Here is a 23,056-nt window from a genome sequence, read left to right as displayed (position 1 = left end):
TGAAATGTGAAATTTGAATTTTCCCTCATATGCATAGGCATCAAATATACTGAAAAGAGAGGTTAAGGTCCATGTTTAAAACATGACTCAGAGGACTGGGGAAGGTCTTAGTCTGATATTACATGCTACAACCAGAAAGAATAGACTAGAAAGGGGCTTAAGAATACACCTGGATATTACAGGTCTATTTGAGATAAGGAGCATAAAGCAGCCAGGATTAAATGTCAGTCTTAACAGTGATTTCCTTATGCCTATGACTGCTCTGATAGGTGGTGGGCTTTAGTAGCTCTCCTTAATGTTAATCACAATAGCTTAGGGAGCAGAGACTGCTACAAACCACAAAACCCCCAATTTAAGCCTTACAAACCTTATGAACATTCTTATAATTTTATGTATATTAACTCTCATAGAATTATCCCATGGAAATCTTCAGCATTCCCACAGATTACTCACAGACTGAAGGAACACACTGCAAAACATGCAAAAGCATTTAAAGAAATTCCAATTACACTGGCTTCTGAAATGCTTCCAATTAGCTTGCATGTGATCTTGTCCCTCTGACAGGCTCTGTAACATTCAAATTGTTGTATTAATGCGTATACACATTTAGAATAAGTGCATAATTTGGTGCACAGCCAGTTGTGGCTAATGCATTACGTAATAATGCTCATCTCAAAAATATTATTTTATTTGGTATCACACTTCAAATAATGGATGAGAACTGGCCTAAAGCCTTAACCCACAAAACAATGCAAGTTACGGAGCAGAAGATCACACGGTCTGTATAATTATTTACAAAGTCTCAAGAAACTTCACTGAAAACCATTCTTTTGCTTCACACAGTTTGTCATAATTAATTCTTGGTAGATTTTTTAATCAAACTGTGTAAAAGATCAAGCTTCTTCCTCATGCAGAGCTACAATTCTTGAAAATTTCTTTTTTGGGAGCAGGATAAGTAGGAAAATTTATCAGTTTCAGCTGGAGATGTTACATATTTTCACAGCATGAATATATGAAATTATTAACCTTTTCCATCAGTATTCTGCTCATACTCTTTTTTTTCCCTATATAGTTTTCAATAAATTTTAACATCATGTTTTATACATCTCACTCATCAGACTCTATAGAGTCCAAAGCCTTTCTTTGTTCCTTGAATGTTTCTCCTTAGTTATGCATCCCATTGTTTTCCTTGCCCTGCTTTCTGCAACTACACTGGAAAACTTTGTCTAAAGGTGATAAGAATTTGTGGAAACTCTCCTTCCCACTCCCCAAATGATACCTCCCATCTAAATCTCACCTGGGAATTTCCATCTTCTCAGGTATTTACTGTCTTCATCCTTGTTTTGGAAAAGCCTAAGGCAGCTCATGTCTTCTGGCATGTATCATAAAAAAAGCTACATAAAACACCACATTTCATTGCATTTAAGCCATCTGTCCCATTTCAAATCTATTGATATTTAACCCAAAACTGATGAGAATGAGCAAACTGAATGTTGAGCACCCCTTCACATTAAAAAAAAAAGTAAACCAATGGCAAAATGAGGACAGCTCTTTCTGGCCACGCAAACAGTGCATTTTCCTCAAAAGGGTCACTGTGAAGGGTAACACAAGATGGTTAGTTCAGAATGCCCTGCTCCCAGAGTGCTTGAACACCCTGTCAAAATGGGCAGCATTGGGCAACCAACATTAGGAGCACCTGGAATGCTTCCTTATATGCTCACTAAACACCTAAGAACTGAAACTGCATTTCCCCACCTGACACTCTGCTCTCAGTTTACTTACCAGGGCTACTATTACAATTCATATGTTTTTTACATTCTCAGTTCTCTCTCTGAACCTCTTTATTTGTTTTATCCACAGAACCCAGTCATCAGCTTTTAACTTCACACCAAACATTTTATTTCCCGGCTTAAAAGGTTCCCAACCTGATTTTCAGGTTAAGCAATACTAAGGGGATAAAAAAAAATTAATATAAAAAGTAAAAAATCCCAAACAACTTGCTGAAGTAATCCCAGGACTGCGTGGTAGAATTCAAGCTGACTAGAATTCAAAGGGGAAAAACTCAACCCATAGAAAATATATTATTTGTAAGATCTTTTCTTAGTGTTTACATATTATGCAAGTATAACTAGCAAAGAACCAGTGCTACTGCTTTTCTAAAGCAGCAGGAAAGAGTAGTAAATGCCTACATACTCCCACAGCCTTCACACTAAGAGGCGAAAGAAAGTTAAGTGAACAAGTGATCCATATTCCCTGGCTGTACAAACCAAGCACTAGTCCTTAATGAGAATTCCCAGATTCAGGATATGTTGATGGAACAATTAAATTGTTTGGTTTGTGCGATTTTTAGGAAGGAATCTTTCTATCACAGATTTGTAAAGTGCATGAGTACAGCAGACAATCATTTAACAGCAGAAAAAATACAAGGCTACTTCGGAACATGGACTAGAAGAGACAACATGAAAAAAGCCATTTTGCACAAATTCATCTGTCTCACGGCATGATCCCATACATTCAATATGAGAAAATGAACTCATTATTTAACATTTGCATACAAATTACTTATTTTTGGGGGTTGAGGCATGGCTCTTTGTGTGATCTTGGGCCAGTTTCTGAACCTCACTAAATCTCTGGTTCCTTATTTGCAAAGCAGATTAATATTAGTTATGCAGAACAGGGTGAGACTAAATTAACTCAGGCTTGTAAAGGGCTTTCTGATCTTCAGATACTATGGAGAAGAAGGACTAGAAAAATCCATTTAAGAAGCAAAGCAGCATGTAAACCCATGGTCACACAACAAACATTTGGTATATCAACTTCATACAGAAATTTTGTACTAACATTTCTTTGTAGTAGCAGCAAAAATTTTATTAGCAGAAAGAATAAAATGCGTATATTAAAAAGAATTAATTCACTTACTTCTTCCTAATTTCTAGGTCTGAAACTGGAACACATCTCAGGCCAGCTCCCAATACCATGAGGGATGATGTTAGTAGCACTGTTACCCTCAGACCTAAGATGAAAAAACAACAGTATTTTACAAGTTAAATCAGTAATGTTGCAAAAGAAATGTTGCTTAAATATATACATATATATATATTTAAACGCAGTCTCACAAAAATAACACCTATTTCTTTCAAATCATAAGCATTTTGGTGCTGATATAAATTCCAGACACATTATGAAATCCTGAGTTATTTTCTACACTTACACTCCAGAATTATGAAGGCTCACTCTTGGCATAGTAACGTGCAGGAATGTATCCAAAATCTTTACAGACATTCTTGAAAGTGAAAAATGGTAATAAAAGTATCATCAAAATGTACAATATTCCCTTCAGAATTAGAGACATTGGGGAACATGCTCTACTGTGTTATCTGAAATCTAGGCAGATGTAAAGAAAAATCTGGACTTGTTCATTCTTCTCCAACTGCTTAATGAGCACAGACACAGCACTGTTATTGTTTTCTTTCATAATGCAGATATGCATTTCATCCCAAAGAAAAAACCATTTATTCAGGGGAAAAAAAGTGTATTTTTTTGCAGTCCTTGCAATTAGGGCATATTTTTGCTGCTCTCAGCTCAAATTGTCAGAGGTTGTAAATATCATACATTAGAAAAAAGCCGCAACTGACTGATTCCTTGAATATCTTTTTTCCTCATGCGATTTTCAACTGAGAAGCCCTGAGATTAGAAACAACCTTATCTTCATGCTGCAATTCCTTTTGCCAGCAGTTTGTTTGCTGCTGTTAAGGTGTTTCCATCATCAGCAGAGAACAGTGACAGCTGAGGGGCTTAAGCTCCAGAATCTTGCAAAACACCAAAATCATAAATACTCGTAATTAAAATCCATAGAGAGAGTCTGCATCTGTGAAGTTGTAAATTTTGAAACAATCTCACAGCAACAAATAGAAAATAAAGAACCTTCACATTCTTAGAATACAATAAAAATTATTAATGATGACAAACATGTAATACCTCTAACATTTAGGCAAAACTAGTAATTACCCAAAATACAGATGGTAAAAGAACCTGCCCTATGATAAATCACCTATCAAACAAATGAGTGATTCTTTCTAAAGCTGCCTGTTTTCAGAGGAGTGCTCCCTCTGACTCCTGTAATCAGTATAATTCAAGCAATAGCTGCATTAAATATTTTGTCTCCGTGTATTTTACTAAAATGTGATTTTACTGGGTGAGACAAAATTTTGCTCATACTGACAGTTCTTAGTGAACCTCACTCATAGGAATGCAACCCATGGTGCTGGACACTGCACAAAACAAAGCAAACATAAGCTTCTCTATCAATCAGCGTAGCCCAAGACAACCCAAACAAAAATAAGTTAGTAAGTTAAGCTACAGGTTTTTTGAAATGGAAGTGAGACTTCCGTTGCTAAGGCTCAGTCATCAACACAAGGAATGCCAGCTGCAGTGATGTGACTCTGAAGGACACCTCATCCCTAATGCCCTGAAGTATCATCAGCCTAAAATATTTCTTTCCTGGTTAGCATTTCCCAACGCCTCCCCCAGCTTAGTTCCTTGACTCTGTGTTCAACCAGCAAATGCTGCTGTTAAACCGGTTTTTCAAGCGTGTTCAGAGAGCCCTAAATAAATGCCCATTTAATATGGCTGTTCAAAAACTTCCTGTTCCTATGTTTGCTGGGCCACCACGAGTCTTCATGCGACATTTATTTCCACATTACCATACTGCCTGCGCTGTGCTGGGGGCAATTATGTGTATCTGGATTGCATACATGATGCTTATGCCTTTTCTTCTTGGAAATTAATCTTTTTTAGCATTGCTTTTCTGTACAGTAAAAAATTTGTATGCAGTAAGGATTGGAATTTTATTGATGGAAAATTGAAATACAAATCTTTTATATGAAAAACCTGAAGTTTTCCATTAGGAAATGCTATAGAATTTTTTTCTGAAAAGCTCTAGTAATGTACACACCACCTTATTTTCCATGTAAACTAGGTTCTTTTTGAACTACATTTCACAAAACACGGTGCATTCTACCTTTCAAGAGACACAAGGACAGCATGGAAGGGGCTGCTCATGGGGCCCTGCTTGAAGTGCAAGCTAGGGGCAAGCCCAGGACACAGCTGTAAATGAGAAACAGAAATTTAAGTAAATCACCACAAGATCCAAAATGAGTGTTTCCATATAAAAAACTCCTATTTGATTTCTAATTTTTAAGAAAATCCCTAAACCAAAACATATACAAACCAAGAAAGTTTTAAATTAAATCTGCATTAAAATTTTCTTTAAAAAAAAAAAAACCCAACATGCAATTTGGTGAAAAAATAATTAGATGCTGAAGTTTGCCTCCAGCCCTAAATTCAGGCTTATCCTTAATGTCAACCTCACATGTCAGATAATTTTAAAGTAAAATTATCTGTTAAAGCTTCACAATCGTGTATGCCTGATCTTTTCATTCTTTGAAGTCCTAATCTTGAATACTATTTACTGTAAGGTATCCCTATAAAATGTTTTGATTGCCCAGATTATTCTTTGTCCTTTTTTTCTGTTTCCACCTTAACATGTAAACACACTCCTGAAAATTCCTTCAGTTAATGCTGAATGTTGAAAATGATGACACGAAAGTGAACAAAAGACTATCCGGCAAGCAGCACATTAGACATTTTCTTTGCTAATTACACAATATAGTTTTATCCTCTAAGCACCTCAGCCTATAATTTTGCTTTACATTTTAACTCTTTTCCACCATTGTTAGAAATCAGCCTTTTTATTTATTTCAATATTTTTGTTTTGAATGCTGCAGTTGTTGTTACATTGAATTCGACATCTTGTACTACTCTAAAAGGTGCACCCCAGAGTGCTTAAGATAGCAGCCATGCATCATGGAGACTATAAACCAAAGTAACCAACCAAGCTTGAAAAACAGCCTGTGAATCTTGCAGAAAATTATGTCTCTACTTTAAAAGATCTAAGTAATTCACTCAACCAAGAGATTTTGTGTCGATGTAATTAACTTCATTAATTCTACCCTGTAAATGCAAGCAATAATTGCAGGGAGGGAGGAGGGTACAGCTTCTTAAAATCCATCGTTCAGTTTCCATCTCTTTCTATCAGAAATTTCTGACACACGGCTGGAAGGGGAAGAAATTCCTTTAAACAAGATTTTCTGCCAATGGGCGAAGTTTTGTGCTCTTTACACCTTGTCTCCTTAGCTGCTCCTTCCCATCCTGTTCTTGCAGGAGGTTTTTGGGCCCCACAGGTGGCAGCGGCTCTTGAACAAACTGTGGCATCACTCAGAAGAGCCAAACCTCATTGACAGCAACGGAAAAGTCCAAGTAAGTGGAAGAAGTGGAGTCAGTAATAAAAAAGATGTATTAATTATCATTTATGAGTGTAACAGTTGATATTGTTCAACTGTTTAACCCTCCTGTGGCTCATAACACCATCTGCTTTATGACTTCAGCAATCAATGCTGCATTTGCTGTTTCATATTTCTTTTTAAAACAACTATCTCCAAACTCTGGCCACTATTACAGATTAAACAATCCCCCACCACCCAAAGCCCAACAAAGAGCACAAGCAGAACCCCACTACGCTGGAACATGGGGGCAGCACCTGCCAGGGGCACCCAGCTGCTCTTCAGCTCCCTCACAGCAACACCAAGCAAGAGCATGCAGGACGTGGGTGCTGATCCCCCACAAATCCCCCAGCATGCCTTAACTTTCAAGATGCTTTTCAAAGTATAGGAAAAGAAAATGCATTCTCCACCCCCCACATTACTGACTTGTAACCCAATGAGTGAATTATTATGCCCAGTTTAGCAAGAAACTTAACAAAAGATGCTGTTGTCCTCATTCCAACAATTTCTACATTAGAGTTTGCCATTCATGAGGAGAATGTGATTAACTCATTCCTGTGCATCCCCACCTGAGCCCAGCACATCAGCTCCCTCGGTTGCCCACTACTGATACAGGGCACTGCAAGCAGCCTCTTCTAGCTCAGAGCATCACACACATGGCAGACACTGAATTTGGTTTTCGCCCTACAATGAAACATTCATCCTAAGGGAAATCCCAGCTGGATGGGCAGAACAGACAAGTTTTCACCTTTCTCCTTTTTTTAAAAGAAGTTTGGCCAGAGGAAAGGCTGCTGGATTCAGCCCTTTTCTCGGCACAGCAGCAGTGATTTCCCTCATAAAGCTCACACACCCTGCTCTTAGGTGCAGTAACATTTGAGGGATTTCCTAACTTCCCCTGCAGATACTAAAATCAGTTCTCACAAATACCAAATACAACAATGCTCTGAGTAGAAACAAGTGACATCAGCCTTCTGCACTTTTCCACGGTTTTTAAAGACAAGGCTGAAAGTCCAAATGGTCACCTTCTGGCACTGAACTGAGAGCATTTGCTTAACTTCCTATCATTTTGACTAAAACATATCTAGCTAAGAGAAAACTACAATGTAAAAGTCTGTCTTGGTCCACACACACCAGGAAATTAAAAACTCACCGATTGCAACAGCTGTTCCAACAATTTAGTCATGCTTTTCCTCCCAATTTAAAGCAAATCCAAAGAAGTTCTTATTTTGCTATTCTTGACAAAAAAAAAACCCACAGTCCCTGCATGTTTCCTTCTATGAAATTAACCTATAAAAACAACTTTTACATTTAGATTCAGTAAGTAAAGTATTGAGCTCCAACTCTTCCACAGTTTTTCTTTGGACATGGAATTGTTTTTATGTCTTGTTTAAATGTCCTCCTTACTGGCCAAGCATTATTATTAAATGGGTTTCTTTGCTGGATACCAATTCTCTGTTTCATATGATGGGTCTGCTTTTCTCCCTTCTTAATATATGCCTATACATTTAGCTGTAATTTTAAAAAAGGCTTAATTAAACAGCCCCCTTTATCAAGGAATCCTGAAAGCACTGCCCACACACACCATCCTCCAGGAATCTTTGGATTTTTAATGTAATTCTAGCAAAATTATACTAATAGCGGCAACATTTACTCTCATAACATCAATTATCTTTGGCATGATTAAAATACCAAAAAAAATTGCTTTCTACTAAACACAGCGAATAAAACTTGCATTGTGCCTGCTCTTTGCCAAATTGACTACAGTCATTAAGGAGGATAAGTGGCAATCCTCTTTCAGAAGAGGCATCCTTGCATCAAGCAATACAATTTTCAAAAGAAAACAACCTTTTCATTGATGTAAATACTTCATAGCTGAGATGCAGTCCCAGTGTTTCTGCTAACACATGGAATAAACTTGAAAAGTCAGTATATTGGGCCTGCCTTAGATTCCACAAAAGCACTTGATTGCAGAGTGGCATAAATGGTGTTTGGAAACTCAACAGAAAAGAAATACATTCTCAAGGATAGCATCAACAAAAACAGGGAACCACATACAAACGCTGCATGCATGAGAGAACAACTACCAGGTCATGTGTAGCTAATCCAAAATTACAGATTCATAGATAATTCTGAGGTGTTAGGGACCCACAAGGACTGAGTCCAACTCTTCAGTGAATGGCCCATACAGTGATAGAGCCCACCACCACGGTGTTATCAGCACCATTAACGCCATGCTCTAATCCTTGTTTGAAGGCCAAGATATCACTGGTTCTGTTAATTGCTGCTTCTATCACTGGGTGCTATTAAGCACAGCCTAGACGTCCCTTTCTCCCTGGATACTTGATGCTGATGCTTCTGTTATTGCCCCATTTCAAATCTCTGTTTTTAAAATAAACTGAAGCCAAGTGCTTCCATTCAGTCCCCCAGCTTTATGTGGCACTGCCAAGATAGCATCCCAATTTCAACTGCGAAGATTTAGGACCTGAGTACTTTTTTTTTCTGATTGAAAATGAAGCTAACTCAATTTAAACATTCTGCAAGACAGGTGACAGCATCCTTCTGGCATCAAAATGTGAGAACCAAGCTCCATCATATAGAACCTGTCTGAAATAAATTAAACCCAGAGCTACATTTCAACCTTTAGTCTTGTCTACGCCACAAGATCTTTTCCTGTACTAATCCACAACATATCCCAGTTCCACCTTTCAGTGGAGGGTTGGAGGGCAGATTCCAGCTGACACTGCTCCAATTTCTGTCTGACATAAACAGTTGGCGGATTGAGATGCTCACATGAAATATGTAGTAGAAACTTCTTGAAATGTAGACATAGAAGGTGATGATCTTGGGAGGGGCAATTTCTCTTTACATTATCCTACAGCTGGTGCAACAGAATCTGTCAGCAATTGCTGCCCAGTTAACAGCAAGACTATCAGCAAGAGTTTGACATTTCTATATAAATTGATTTACTTACAAAATTTAAATTTGAGAAAGCAAACTCTGTACATAAACACAAGTTGAAGCAAAATAGTTCCTGTGATTTGGACAAACTTTCTCATCGGGGTCAGAATTTCAGTAGAGCAAACATCCCAGAAGCGTCATCACCACTGATGGGGGGAACCCATAGGAAAGTCCCTGCCAAATCAGGGTGCCAGCAACCAGATCTGACCCACAGATAAAGTAATTTCTGCTGCTCACACTTGTGGGACAGACCTAGTAAGGCTGTGTGCAAACTAAAAGCATGAGGGCTAATACAGATGGCTTTTTTCCAATGTAACTCTCAGATGAAGAACAGGCATTCTCTGCATAAACACTGTCATGTACATCCTCATAAGGAGAGTACCCCTCTCAAATTCTGAGGTTAGTTACGAACTTTGTAAAAAAAACACAATAGAGGTCAGAGACTCAAAGCACAAAATTTAGCCTGTCAAGTGTTTCACAGAGAAGATATTCTGAGGGAAATGACTGAACACATATAACCACAGAAACAGAAAAGGAAGCTGACAAAATACAATTGTGAGAAACAAACTAAACAGAACGCAACTGAGAGTTATGAGGACAATCACACAACCACTCCACAATTCCTGAGCTGCTGCATTTTTTTTTATGTGCACCCCGATTGTAAGGAAACCAAGACACTTAAGTACACACTCTAATTGCATGGCCCACTTCTGGTTTGTATTGTAAATACTGCTCCTGTTTTTGAGTTATTTTTATTCTTCCCCACACAGCCCTCCCCAACATTCATTAAAGCATATTAAAGTCCTTATTTTTTTGTTTACTCTAGATACAAGAACTTGACTGCACCTGTTAGAAAGAACAAGCTGAAACAACCACATCAAGAGGCTGCAGGGTGCTTTTCTCTCATTTGCATGGATGAAGCCAAGCCCATGTGAACAGTGGACCTATACTGTTTTTAACATTATCCCAGCATATTAGGCAAGCACATAATCAATCTCTAAAAATATGTCAAGGAAAGTATCACTTAATTCTCCTGCTCTCTACTCCTCTACATTTAGTTATTACAGATTTAATGATCCAAATTCTTTACAGAGTTGGCTCCACTACCACGGATTTAACCACAGCTGGTGACATGCTACACCTGCAAATACAAAGCAAGTATTTCAGAGTTTGGGCAGCGATTTATAAGTCTGGTACTGTAAATAGAATAGTCCTGTTTTTAGAACTGAACAGGCTTAATCTAAGCTTTTGGATATACCAAAAGGTAGCTTACAAGTAGCAAAGCTTCCTTCCACATGGCAGTGAAGAATTTTGAAGCATTTTAACAGTCCAACATCAACAATGGGAAAAATGGCAAAATATGTAAATTAGAAATCTGCATTGCAAGTTTATACAAGTGTTATAAATTCTATTCAGCAATCCAGAGACTGACATTTTGCCTGAACAGATAAACAAAGTGCTGAGCTGAACGGTATTTGCCTGAAGATCAAAACGATTATTTTAGAATCAGTTTTAGACCCTTTATTAGAATATCTCCTATTCTTTAATAACATGTTTCTTGGTTTCAAAGGAGACCAATTATTTTAGCCAATTATTGTTATTATACATTTTACTGCAGAAAGCATCCATTTTATCTGCAACTAATCCAAGTGCAATGAAGCTCTCTTAATGCTAGCAGAGCATCTCTGAGAGCACTGGCCTGGGGCAGCAGGACCTGTATCTCTCAACATGCCTTATGAAATTGGACAGGCCACTTCTCTTCTGCTTCCCTTTTCTCTCTTTCCCCTGCACTCTGCCTTGTTTATTAAGGCTATGAACACAGGGAAACATGAGCCAGTCTCACCATTAGTATTAGAAAGTCTATTAAATCAGGTTTTCTCTTCACCTGAGGTATATCCCATCACCAGTGCAGAGCTGGGATGCAACAAAAAAGAGCTATTTAATACTTCCTAAATCAGTGACATTAACAAACACTTGTATGAATTGTTTTTTCTTCTCTCACCACAGGTTTTCTACTCTCAACACCAGTATCTAACAAAACATGAAAATTCAGATGAATCATTGAATCCATCTTTGCCGTTTGATAAAATTAAATCTACATAATGGCACGTGCCAGTGTGTATATAGAGAGAGATGCAGAGCAATTGACAAAAATGGCCAATAATGCAGTTGTGGACTAAACCTCCTCACTAATTCTGAAACTAAAGAAAGAGTGTCACTAACAAGTTGACAAAGTACACGACAGGAAGCTTTCGTTCCAGCTCTCCTGAATGAACACCAACAACTTAAGTGCTTACAGCACCACACAAGGGGAGGAAGCATTTCCTTTTCTCTTTCCGCTCCTTTCAAGAACTCCCAATTGCACAGCAGGCTCAACTACATCGCTAACTACAGAGCCTTACCTGTGGCAACAGAGAGCAAAAACAATTTCTCTTACACACATCTACAAGGGAAGATGTTCTGTTGTTACCTTGATCGCACTTGCTCACACCACTCAATGGTGCATGAAATTCCGCTTTTTAAGAAGCACAGAGGCATTTTGCTTTGCATCAACAGAGTATTAAGAAGCAACCGTGCAGCAAGGATTGGCAGCTACATTAAATACTGCCTAGTGCATCCGCTAAGCAGGACACTAAATGCAAGGCTTCTCCTTTTTATTATCCCTGCTGCGAGAGGGGGAAATAAAGAGCTGGAAGAGCTTCACTGATGTAATATCCATGCAGGTCTTGTGACTTATATGAAAGGTCACTGGAGTGAGCTTTCAAATTTTCTCTGCGTGAACAGTTTCAGTGTTACTTTAACATTAAAATGCATCAGGCACTATTTAAGGTACATAGTTCATTCTAAAAGACATCTTTTGCAGAACTATAATGAGTCCTAAACCCATCGTATTTTTTAAGGGTCCTGATCAATTCTTTAGGTTCATGTGATTAATTAAAATTATAACACCACCACCTTTCTCAATTATTCAAAAGGGATGGCTCTCACCAACAAATAAAATAAAACAAAAAGTTTCTAACTGTGGTTATACTGGATGCCCTGTATTCTAGAAAAACATTCTTTACAAAAAGCAGCATTCTTTGCAAAAAGCAGAAGACCTCTCACTTTCAAAACATGTCACTCCCTCCGGCTGAGTCAGAGATCTCCAGCTCTAAAAACAGGAAAAATCTAAAAAATCCTCTCTACTAAAAATCTGCATGAGAAAGCTTAATTTACAGCTTTTGAGGAAGCTAGAGCATTGATCACAAGCTCCTGCAGCACAATTACAGCTACAGCACAGCTACAGAGCTACAATAGCACATGCACATGAGAAACATTAAAAAACCAAAGTTATGGCAGGAAGTGATGGAATAGCTCTGAATGTCACCACTAGGAGAAAGGCAGGGCAAGCCACAATTTCCCTGGCACTGGGAATTTATTATATATAATATATAATATATAATATATAATATATAATATATAATATATAATATATAATATATAATATATAATATATGATTTTAACAAAAAAAACTTCTTAAATAATTTTTTATCAGGTCTTTGGTCTGTTCAGTTAAGGCTATACCACACTGCCAGTGGAAGAATTCAAATACTCTCCAAAACATTTTGTAAAATAATGGAACAGCTGCCAAAACATCATATTTCTTCAATTTACTTCGGCTTTTCTCTGCACTGACCATGGTTTTGGGGGTTTGGGTGTTTTTAAACAAATATTTTAAATAAACCAAATTTTTTTTTTTTTACAATGTCAGACTACAAATTTTCACAACAGGGAAGATTATTTCAGGACCTGTGTTGACTGTTTCGTCAGTCTGAAAAGGCAAGTAAATATCCCTGTTTTACATGGCTTCTTTTCCACAAGCAAGACATTTCTTATCAGAAGAAAAAAAAGCAGAGGTGAAAAGCAATGCAGAAAATATCCAAACTTTATTAACGAGTAATGAACTTCATTTTTGTGTTTGCTTCAGACTTGTTTTTCACTCCTAAAACTTAACATGAAACTAACTCCTAAAAACAACATCTGCTGAAAATAATGAATAAAAATAATTTGTTTATGCAGTTGTGTAATGCTTTTACTAGAATTCAGAAATCAGTAAAGTGGGGTTAGTTCAGCATTACCAAGTGAAAATGGTCTTTCTTGGTTCATACTTAATTTATTCTGATAAGAAAAATAAATATCACTTTAATTCTTTGAAGAAAAGCCTCTGTTTTATTTAAAATAAATAGATTCAGCTTTTGCAGAACAACAGTTGATCTACTCTTTTTCTCTTTAATAGAATTCTAAACTAATAGCTTGGAATTATAAATACAGTATAAAGATACAGCTGGCAAAATGAATTCAATACAACTTTCCTGAGTACTTAACTACTTCCATATTAAGAATCTATGAGAAAGCCCAGGGGACTTTGATAACAGAGAAATTATTGTTGTCATTCACATTATAAAAGTTAGTACCAGCTACCTTTATGCAGCATAGCTGCCACACTATCAAAAACTCCCAGAAGAAAGGATACTGCCAAAATTCAAATGTTTTTAAAATGCAGCAAGGCAGTGCAAAACAAAACAGTATTTTAGCACTTTTTGTCCCATTCCACAAGGCTTTCCAGAAGGGAAGAGATACCAGCCAGAGGGGTCACATCCTCTTCTGCATCCCACTGGTGCCTCCATCACGAGGCCAGACATCCGTGACCACCAAAGCCACACAAGAAGGAACAGCTGCCCTCCCCTGCGTCAGCAGCGCCCGCAGGGAGCAGAGGGCTGTGGCCCACCACACCTCAGGGCAGGCAGGGCTGAAGGAAGGGCCAGGTCACCCTCTGGTTCACAAGAGAGAGCCAGGCAGAGTTCAGAGGTTTGGTTGTGAAGAGGCAAAACATGGGGATCTTGTTGGAGTTGAGAAAAGACAAAAAGGTCAATTGTGTCCCAATAGATTCCCAGTTCCTGGCTTTAAAAGCTTGTCAAGACACGTCACACTTACACTGCTCTGCAGGTATCAGCCCCTTTCCCATTTGCTGCTGGTTACATCAGTCCCATTTCCTACTGCCCCTCGCAGTATCCACTTCCCTGTACCTTCTACTCAACTTGTTCCGCCACCTTTCCCATTCCCAGCACTTCTTGCCCTCTGGCTCCAAATCTTATTTCTGAATCTGTGCCTCCCATACTTCACACCCACTACCTTGCTCCACACTCTCCCTTTCTCTTCCTCTGCTCATCTATCCACAGGTTTTTCTAACACCTTTGAGCTTCTTGCATCCAACCTCTCCAACTCCTCAATAATCAAGAGGAGTGGAGAATAAAGGAAAATAGGAAGACAAGATGGGCATATCAGAACACAGGTAAGGTAGGAAGTAGAGAAGAAGCAGTCATATTAAAAAGAACTTGGATCAAGAGAAGGTTATGAGGAGTAGTAAAAATGAGTAGTAAATGAGTAGTAAATGTGAGCATACAACACGGAAGGTAACAGTGCATAGCTGCCCTGGTATTACACACTCTATAGTCAACTTCTAAAAGCTACTGTTGACAAAATATCTTCCTATCTGGACCTGTGTCCTGACCCAGTTCAGGGATGCTTCAGTGCTTTAACTCTGCTTGTGTTAGCAACTGCATAAGAAAAGCAAGAGATCATATTTTACACTGGTAAATTATTTCCCTATTCATCAACTTCCCAACATCAAGGTATATCAAGTTACATACAGAATTGTTAGAGTTGGAAGGGGCCTCCTGAGATCCTCTAGTCCAACACCTGAGGGTCACTTGGATCAGGTTAGACAGAAATGCATCCACATAGATTTTGAGTATCTCCAGTAAGGAGACATGACTCCATGACCTCCCTGGGCAGCATGTTTCAGTTCTCTGCCATCCACAACATAAAGTTCTCCCTCATGCTGAGGTGGAATTCCTTGTGTTTTAGTTTATGGCAGTCACGCCATGCTCACTGTGCTTGTGTGTGCACCAAAGCCTAAGAGCATTATCCCCAGATAACATGGCAATTACTACTGTCACATGAGCTATATGCAAATATAATTATTTTACTTCTACCATGGAAAAGTTCTTTTAAATCATGTCTACAGCTTCCTGATATGCTTCACTGTGTGGTGTTTAAACAGCTGTCCTAGTACCCCTCCACAGCTGCAAAGACCTGTGTGAAGAGTGTAAAGGGCACAGCAGCTGCATAGGACAGCAGCATAAGGAGAATGTACAGAAACAGGGCAGCCATCAGAGCTGGGGTGGAATCTCACCCAACAGAAAGACCTTCTATCTACAGCCTCGAATGATGCTTTTCAACTCAACCAGAGCCAGAGGAGGCATGGGAAGTGCTACCAAGAATCAAGCTAGCATTGCTATGATGAACCATAACAGCACCAAGTTAATACACCTCACCAGCAGGTAATTAAAGCACTCTGTGCTGCTAATCACTGTGCATCAAGTGGTCTTTTGCAGCACGCCTGACTCCAAGGAGGGTGGGCCAATCAATTCTCTAATGAGCCCTCACTTCTGGAAGCACTTGCACAAACACTCTGTGGACATTCATGTAGCCACAGTATATAAAATTTAGCAACAAAAGCAAAGTTTGGTTCAGTCTTCCTTTTTCTTCTGATGAAACAGAGGAAAAGTATGTCTATAAAAAATGCACACCAGCACTCATCAAAATAAATTTTGTAAAACTAAGCTGATCAAATACCTGCTCTAGTGGGATTTACCTATATTCAGCTCTCTAATTGCTTCTTTCATCTCTCCTCATGAAAAGCAACACTTCGTCTCATTTCTTCCAAGATTTGTTAGCTTAGGAAAATTAATCCCTTTCACAGGATTTGATAGGTGTGGATCAGTATCACTTACAAGATAATGAAATACACATCATTAAAAGCATGCAATAGCTGTCTACAAGGTGAGAGAGACAGACTGCAGAAAAGCAGGTATTTTCCTTCAAACTTATTTTGTATTTGGTTAAAGTGCATCAACCACTGGCATTTTCACCAAATACATGTACCTTTTACTTCTAATGAGTCAAGGCATTCTCCTTCTGCTCCTTTCTTAGCTGAAGCCCCAAGTTCACATTTAATGTTCATTCAATCCAAAAGAGCTCATTGCTGCTCTTACTGGAGTTAAAACCCTTGCCATTTTTAAGAAGCACAAAGGTTATAATAGCCTGAGAAATTTTTAAGATCACCAAAGGACTTTGTCCACTACGGCAAAGAAGCAATTGCTCATCCGTGACCACCCAGCTCCCCATCCTGCCCCTCCCCCTTGAATATGACTCCATGAAATTCCTGGAAATTTGGACACTAAGTTATGCCACCTGATGGGAACTTGAGATAAGATAAAGGTGGTATTATTTTCCAATTATCTCTGACTAGGAAGAGGAAAACAAGTTGGGGGAGCACTGATAATAAACATAAAGAATCCACACTGAAAGCCAATACAGCTACTGGGCTGAAAATCAGTTCTGGCTGGGTCCAGCAGGTGGAGGCCATAGCCCACCCATTCAAGATGGGCAGCCCGCCGATTCCAAAAAAGTGAAAGACTGAGCATGGAACTAATTAGCATGGGAAGAGAGGAAATCATTTAACCAATAGAATAGAACTGTGTAGCCAAATGAGCACTGACTCCTTTGTTTGCTAAAATGTATAAATGGTGAAAGTCTGGAGTGACCTCAGGACCCCCACCACTGAGAAGACAGGAAGAGGACCAACGGGATGTTGTCTGCATCTGTGCGTGGTGATACCTTTCTACTTAATCTGTCACCCCCTTTCTCCGTCTCTTTTTACTTCTCTCTCTCTACCTCACATTTCCCATTTAAAAAAATTCCATACTATGGACTGGACATATGGTCTCATCTGCACTTTAATTTGGGCAGAGGCATCTCTCCAATAAGCATAATTACTAGATCCTAACACCATAAGTACTAAGTAGAATCAGCTGCTTATTATGAGGCTACTCTCTAATTTCTGCATCACACTTTCCTTTCTTACTTGCTCCCTTGCCATTCTACTCACATTTTTGAATCTGTAAATTTTCCCATGGGTATTTCTTGTAGGCTGTACTAACCTACCAAAATCAGAATGCCTACAAACTTCTTCCACTGCTGAAGTGTGTAGATCCCTTTGGCTTGATGTCACACAGTTAAAGACTTACAGCCTTATGCCAAGTCTTATCCCAGATGTTTTTAGCTGAGGCTCACGCTTGAACTTACCACATGAATTACCAAATTGGTCATTTTGAAATACTGGGCGCTCATCTTAAAGTCATGAATATGAGATAAGAAAAGTCTGTTTCTGAAATCACTACAAAAAGGAGATGAAAATGCGTTTCATTGCCAAAGGTGAACATTCTCAGACTTTCAAGGTTCACAAGTCACCTCTTTTGTCCTTCTGTTAAGCACCTGTGACAAGACAGAACTGTAAATACTTCCATCAAAAACTCTCATTTTCTTGTGAGTGCCACTATGGAAAGTACTTCACATAATCCATCAATATCAAACCCAAAAGCATTTCACAAACACCTCCTACACTAAAATCTCAGGAGAAAACAAGTTCACTTAGAGTCACTTCCCTTTTGTCCCAGTGACCCTATATGTAAGATAGAGGTATCCAAAGGTCCCCTGAAAGCAAAACTAGTGTATGCACACAGCACCAAGTGACAGTCCAGGAACTCCAAATATGAAAGTTGCCATGCACGATTCTGTTTATGCATCATGTGTAGTTTATTTTGTATGGAGAACAATTATTAAGTCATTTTTATATTAATAAGGTCTGATTTAGTACTTGTACTCAATATTCATAACAATTTTGTCAGATTGTATTAAAGGATTTAATCTCAAAATTCCCAGGTGGAAGAGAAAGAACTATCAAATGTCTCAGAGAAGGAAACCACAATGCATGATTTAGGAGACAGCAGTAAGTTTGGTATTCAAGAAAGGAATAACTACTCTTACAAATAAAAACTTTCATGGTGTCAATGGGCAAGCCAATCTTGATTAAAACCAGAATCTGATTATTGAAGTCTTCTCTCTCCTTCATAACGTAATCACTAGAATAACATTATTGTTTAAATTTAATTTCAGCAAAATAAAGTTACTAAGATTGTCTATGCAATCCACGTAAGTATATATAATTTTATAAACAAGGACCAAGAAATAGATTACATTCCTCTTTTACAATGTCTCATCTTCAAATTCAATATAAAACTGTTCACTGTATTCCAAAAATTAATGAAAAATATCACCATTCTATTCAATTTGTTTAATGTAAACTATAGTAAAATATTTCATTCTTCATTGCCTCTTCTTGCTTATATGGGAACATAATGAAGACTGACATATATTGCTTCTAGGCCTCACCTTGTAACTAGGAGCTTAATGAAACCCCCTTGGTGAACCAGATCCAGGGAAGTATGTAAAGCTTTTGATTTTAAGTTAGATATATTAACATCCTAACAGTCTTGTGTGCTTGTATTTACAGTTCTCAGGAAATGAAACACTCAAGGCACAAAATGTACATAAACACTCAAGCATCATGTGACAAATTGTAGCTAATTTTAATCATGTAAACAACAAGGGTCCATCCAATAGCACACTGAAGTAATTTCCCATTTAATTTCAGTCTTATTAAATCTCTAAAGATAATTAGAATTTAAACAAGGACTCTCTAATCTTACTGCTAAAGAAAATGCACCAAATAAGACACATATAGCTCCATGGCACCCTCTATCTTTTCACCTCTTTTCACTAAGAAACCAACCAAAACAACACCTTTAATCCTATGCATAGAAACAAGTTTTCAAACCCACTAAAAATGGCACATGCTCAAAAATGACATATACAAATATAATTCCTGATTTTAACATGCACTCATCCCAGAACAGGACTAAGAAACATGACAGATTCCACCACTGTCCTTATACAACACCCAGCCAAGGAGCACAGAAACCCCCAAGAGTGCCCAAGGGCTTGCACAAGTCTCCATTCAGCCAGAGGAAGTTGGGAGGGAGGAACAGGAACAGAGCTCATTCCCCAAAGAACTTTCAGCTGTGATATGTGAACTTCACTATGCATCTGAAAATGAATGTATTTTTGAGAACGACAAGAGTTCAGCAAAAATACAAACTAGCTTTCAATTTACACAGCTTACAGAGATGAGCTAAATCCAGGCTTCCTCCAGGGCCTCACAGACCCTTTAAAATAGTGTTGAAGAAAACCCTTCAAAAATGTCTTCTCTGAGTCTGTTCAGATCTTCAAGTAACACATTTTTTGTGAAACCTTGTGAAGACCATCACTACCTTCCTGATGAAAAATCATCCTCAACTTTGTAAAAAAACATTATATTCCTATAGATCCATAGGAACACAGGATCCATAGGCTTACATCAACCAAGACTTTTTGTCTTGCTGCTTCTGGCACCAAGACCCCTTTGGGTCATCCTCTGGGGAGGTGTACAGATGCCAGCAGTATTCCCTGGGGAGCCAGAAGTGACACCATATACACAGCTTTCCCAGTCCACGTATTCCTTACATTCCCCAGCTGCCTTGCTTGGGTTGCTGCAACCAGGCCTTCAAAAAGAATCCAGGAGAGACCCTCAGCAGGCCAGTAGGAAAAAGACCACAAAAGCCAAGAAAATTTTTGATGTTAGAAAACCAAAAAAATTGTAATACCTCCCTCCTAGAACCCTTCTGTAGAGAACTGAAGAACAGAGCTTATTCAGCACACCTTTCACTAAAAATAAACACTGCTGTCATCTCTTCTCAGAGGGCCCCACACTTCTCTGAGAAGCTATAATGGAACGGGATCACAGAATCAAAGAAACGCTTCTTGTAACTATTAACATGCCTATTCATGAATATTTATTCCTTCAACTTCCAATTAGTAAAGAAGAGAAAAAAATAAGAAAAAAGTGACCAAACCTTTACAACCAGTACTTAAACAAGGAGCAGGTGCACAAAATGCATGACAGGTCTGGGAGGGATACAGATATATGCTGTGAACTATATGCTGTGAATGAACAACTGAAAACCAAAAAGACCAACACTTCTGAACTTCTTCTGAAGCATCCTAACACAAAATCAGACTTAAGTGACAGCAGGCAGCTACTTTTCAGTTAGATTTACCTCTGACTGTGAAGTATAGGACTATCTAACAGCACAATCTCCTCTCAGATTCTGACATGCCTCATCTACAGTGTCATACTTCTGATACTTGCCAGGTTTTACATGTTGACACTTCACAAATACATTTTTTCCTGACAGCTTCTTTACTAGCCAACTCCAGTGACAGATGATTGAAGTCAAAGAGTAAATGGTATAGCTTCTCCAGAGCAAACCTGGTGTAACAGCAAGCAAGTGAAATACTTGCAAGATCAGATTCAACCAACTTTACAGCTTCAAAGCAGTAGAGTCAAGATTCTCCTGGAACACATGTACTCCAAAGAGCAGGTAACTCCCCACAACATGCCTCCAGTGGAAGTGTGCCCCATGGCTGACTCAGTAGCTCTCCTCTCTGCTCCACGATGAACCAAGTGACAGGACTCCACCATCACTTCCAAAGTGAAGCACCACATTCTCTGTGAGAATCACACAGACTCAGAAAACAGCATGAAACAAATATCAGAAAACAATCAGGGCCCTCACAAAATCTGCTGATCTGGAAAGAACTTGTTCCAGTGCCCATATGTACTCCTTACGCACACAGTCAAAGGAGCAGAGATGCTCTATTCGGGTCTACAACATTCTCTCACTAAGGAAAGCAACAAAGTAAGAGCAAAGGGGCTGTTCATATCTGCATTCCAATGAACATGGGAATTAAAAAAAACCCGAAAACTAACCAACTAACCACAAAAAAAAAAAATTAAAAACCCAAAAAACCAACAAACAAAAAACCTCCAAAGCAATCACTTAAAGAAATGAGTAATACACCTGTATACATACTCTCATCAAAACAACCAATATGTTAAACCAAGAAATCCCACAACTACACTACTAATCACAGTATAAAATAACAAAATACTAAAGTTTCTTTTCCTATGAGATACTTCAAAACTTTTCCAGCGTAATTTTGCATTGCTCCAGATCAACTTCACAGAAAATGTAGAAATAAGAATAGACTCAGCTCTCTAAGCACAGGTTCACATTTACCTTTATTTCCTTCACGCCATGAGCAGTCATCTTCACAAACCAAAATAACTTACTTTAATTTTAAGATAATTAACAACACTACTATGTATCAGTTAAGATAGATATTGCCAACTTAAGTCTAAACTACTACGAGAGAGGACAGGATGTACAACCACCATGGACTCAATTTGAGAACGTACTTTCAGCCCAGTAAATTTTATTCCCCCAATGCCCCTTCAGTTTTAGGAAAAGTAATTCCAATTTTGAGACAGGCCTTCTCAAATACAACTTTTCTCCCTGCCTGCTTTTACTTTCCCTTCACCTTCCGTCCCTTCCCACAAATGAGCTATTAATTCCTAAATAAATGGAATAAGTAGCACTTAGGATCAGGGCCACAAGGAGCCACTGGCGCCTATCTCCTGTTTAGAGGTCTGTTTAAACAGGAATTAAAAGAAATCCGTTCAGTGGATTTAGGCCCAAAAGCTGAAATCTACAAACACAGGTACTTGACCTCACTGGAAGGGTCCTCTAGGTGACTACAGAGGAAACATAAGACCCTGGAGAAGCTCTCCAGAGACAAATACCATTTTCCTAAGTTTGCTACCAAGATGCAACGGCCTGAACACAAATTAGGAAACTCTCCCTTGAACTCTTTGAAACACTGAAGCTCAACTTTTCTGTGTTTGTATCTCCCTAGCACAATGCAAAGAAAACCACAGACTTCATGTCTAGTCTGCTTTTAAAAATGAAGAACTTCTTTCAAGATGCAATGGCCACCCTGGGCAATGACATTACTTGATCCAAACATGAACGCGTGTTTGTTTCACAGCTGGTACCCAGAAATCACGACCATCTCCAGGTCAAACAGCAGGATGGCAATGCCGGACTGGAGCACACTCCAGACCCACGCCTCACCTGCGACGTCAGATGCCCTAATTCCGCTTAGCTTAAGTATCTTCCTTGTGAATGGACTTTGATGTGCCTTCGTTTGGGTACGGTACTGAAAACAGTAGTCACGATGCGTTTAAGTATTAGTCAACCCCTTTTAAGGCCGAGGCCACAGGGCCCGAGTGTCCCTGGTCTGGCAGCATCCCCTTCACCGGCCACAGGAGCGCGGCGTCGGGGGACACGGCCACGGCGGCCCCGCCTGGCCCGGGGGAAGCCACAGGAGTGGGTCGGGGAGTCCCGAACCCCCGGCCCCGCCGCCCCCGGCCCTGCTCACCCTTCTTGTCCATGAGCCACATGAAGAAGAAGCAGGGTGCGAAGCCGATGGGCCCCCAGAAGACGAGCAGGGCGATGTCCCAGCCGCTGAAGCCGAAGGCCAGGCGGGCCGAGTTCTGGATAGGGCCCCAGGTGTTCCACACCAGGCCCTGCGCGAAGCCCAGCAGCGAGAACAGCAGCAGCACCAGCCACCGCCGCCCGTATACGCGGCCCGACAGCAGCGGTGGCAGCCGCCCCGCCGGGCCCCCCGCCGGCCCCCGCGGCTGCGGCCGCGGCTGCTGCGGCGGCGGCGGCAGGAGGGGCCGCCGCTCCTCCGCGCTGCTCCAGCCCAAGCCCATCTGCGGGGGCGCTGCCGGGGGCCCGCAGGGGAGGAGGGGACGGGGCCGGGGGAAGGGACACCCACACTTCAGCCCCCGAGTGCAGCAGCGCTGCCC

General features: G+C 39.6%; 1 protein-coding gene across 1 annotated transcript in view; it reads right to left on the bottom strand.

Annotated features, from left to right (window-relative positions):
• Window positions 1-22,975, bottom strand: part of SLC49A4 (solute carrier family 49 member 4) — a 70,661-nt gene extending 47,686 nt beyond the window's left edge. Inside the window, exons 1-2 of the mRNA XM_014871839.2 lie at window positions 22,624-22,975; window positions 2,920-3,013 (exon numbers count right to left, since the gene is read on the bottom strand). Coding sequence (XP_014727325.2) covers window positions 2,920-3,013; window positions 22,624-22,960 — 431 coding nt within the window. The 5' untranslated portion in view covers window positions 22,961-22,975. The remainder of the gene's footprint in view (window positions 1-2,919; window positions 3,014-22,623) is intronic.
• Window positions 22,976-23,056: the final 81 nt, after the last annotated feature.

The sequence above is a fragment of the Sturnus vulgaris genome, chromosome 7, assembly GCF_052056855.1.
Source record: "Sturnus vulgaris isolate bStuVul1 chromosome 7, bStuVul1.hap1, whole genome shotgun sequence".
In the NCBI taxonomy this organism is placed as follows: Eukaryota; Metazoa; Chordata; class Aves; order Passeriformes; family Sturnidae; genus Sturnus; species Sturnus vulgaris.
Note: the sequence above shows the minus strand (reverse complement) of the source record. Positions and strands in the feature narration are given on the sequence as shown.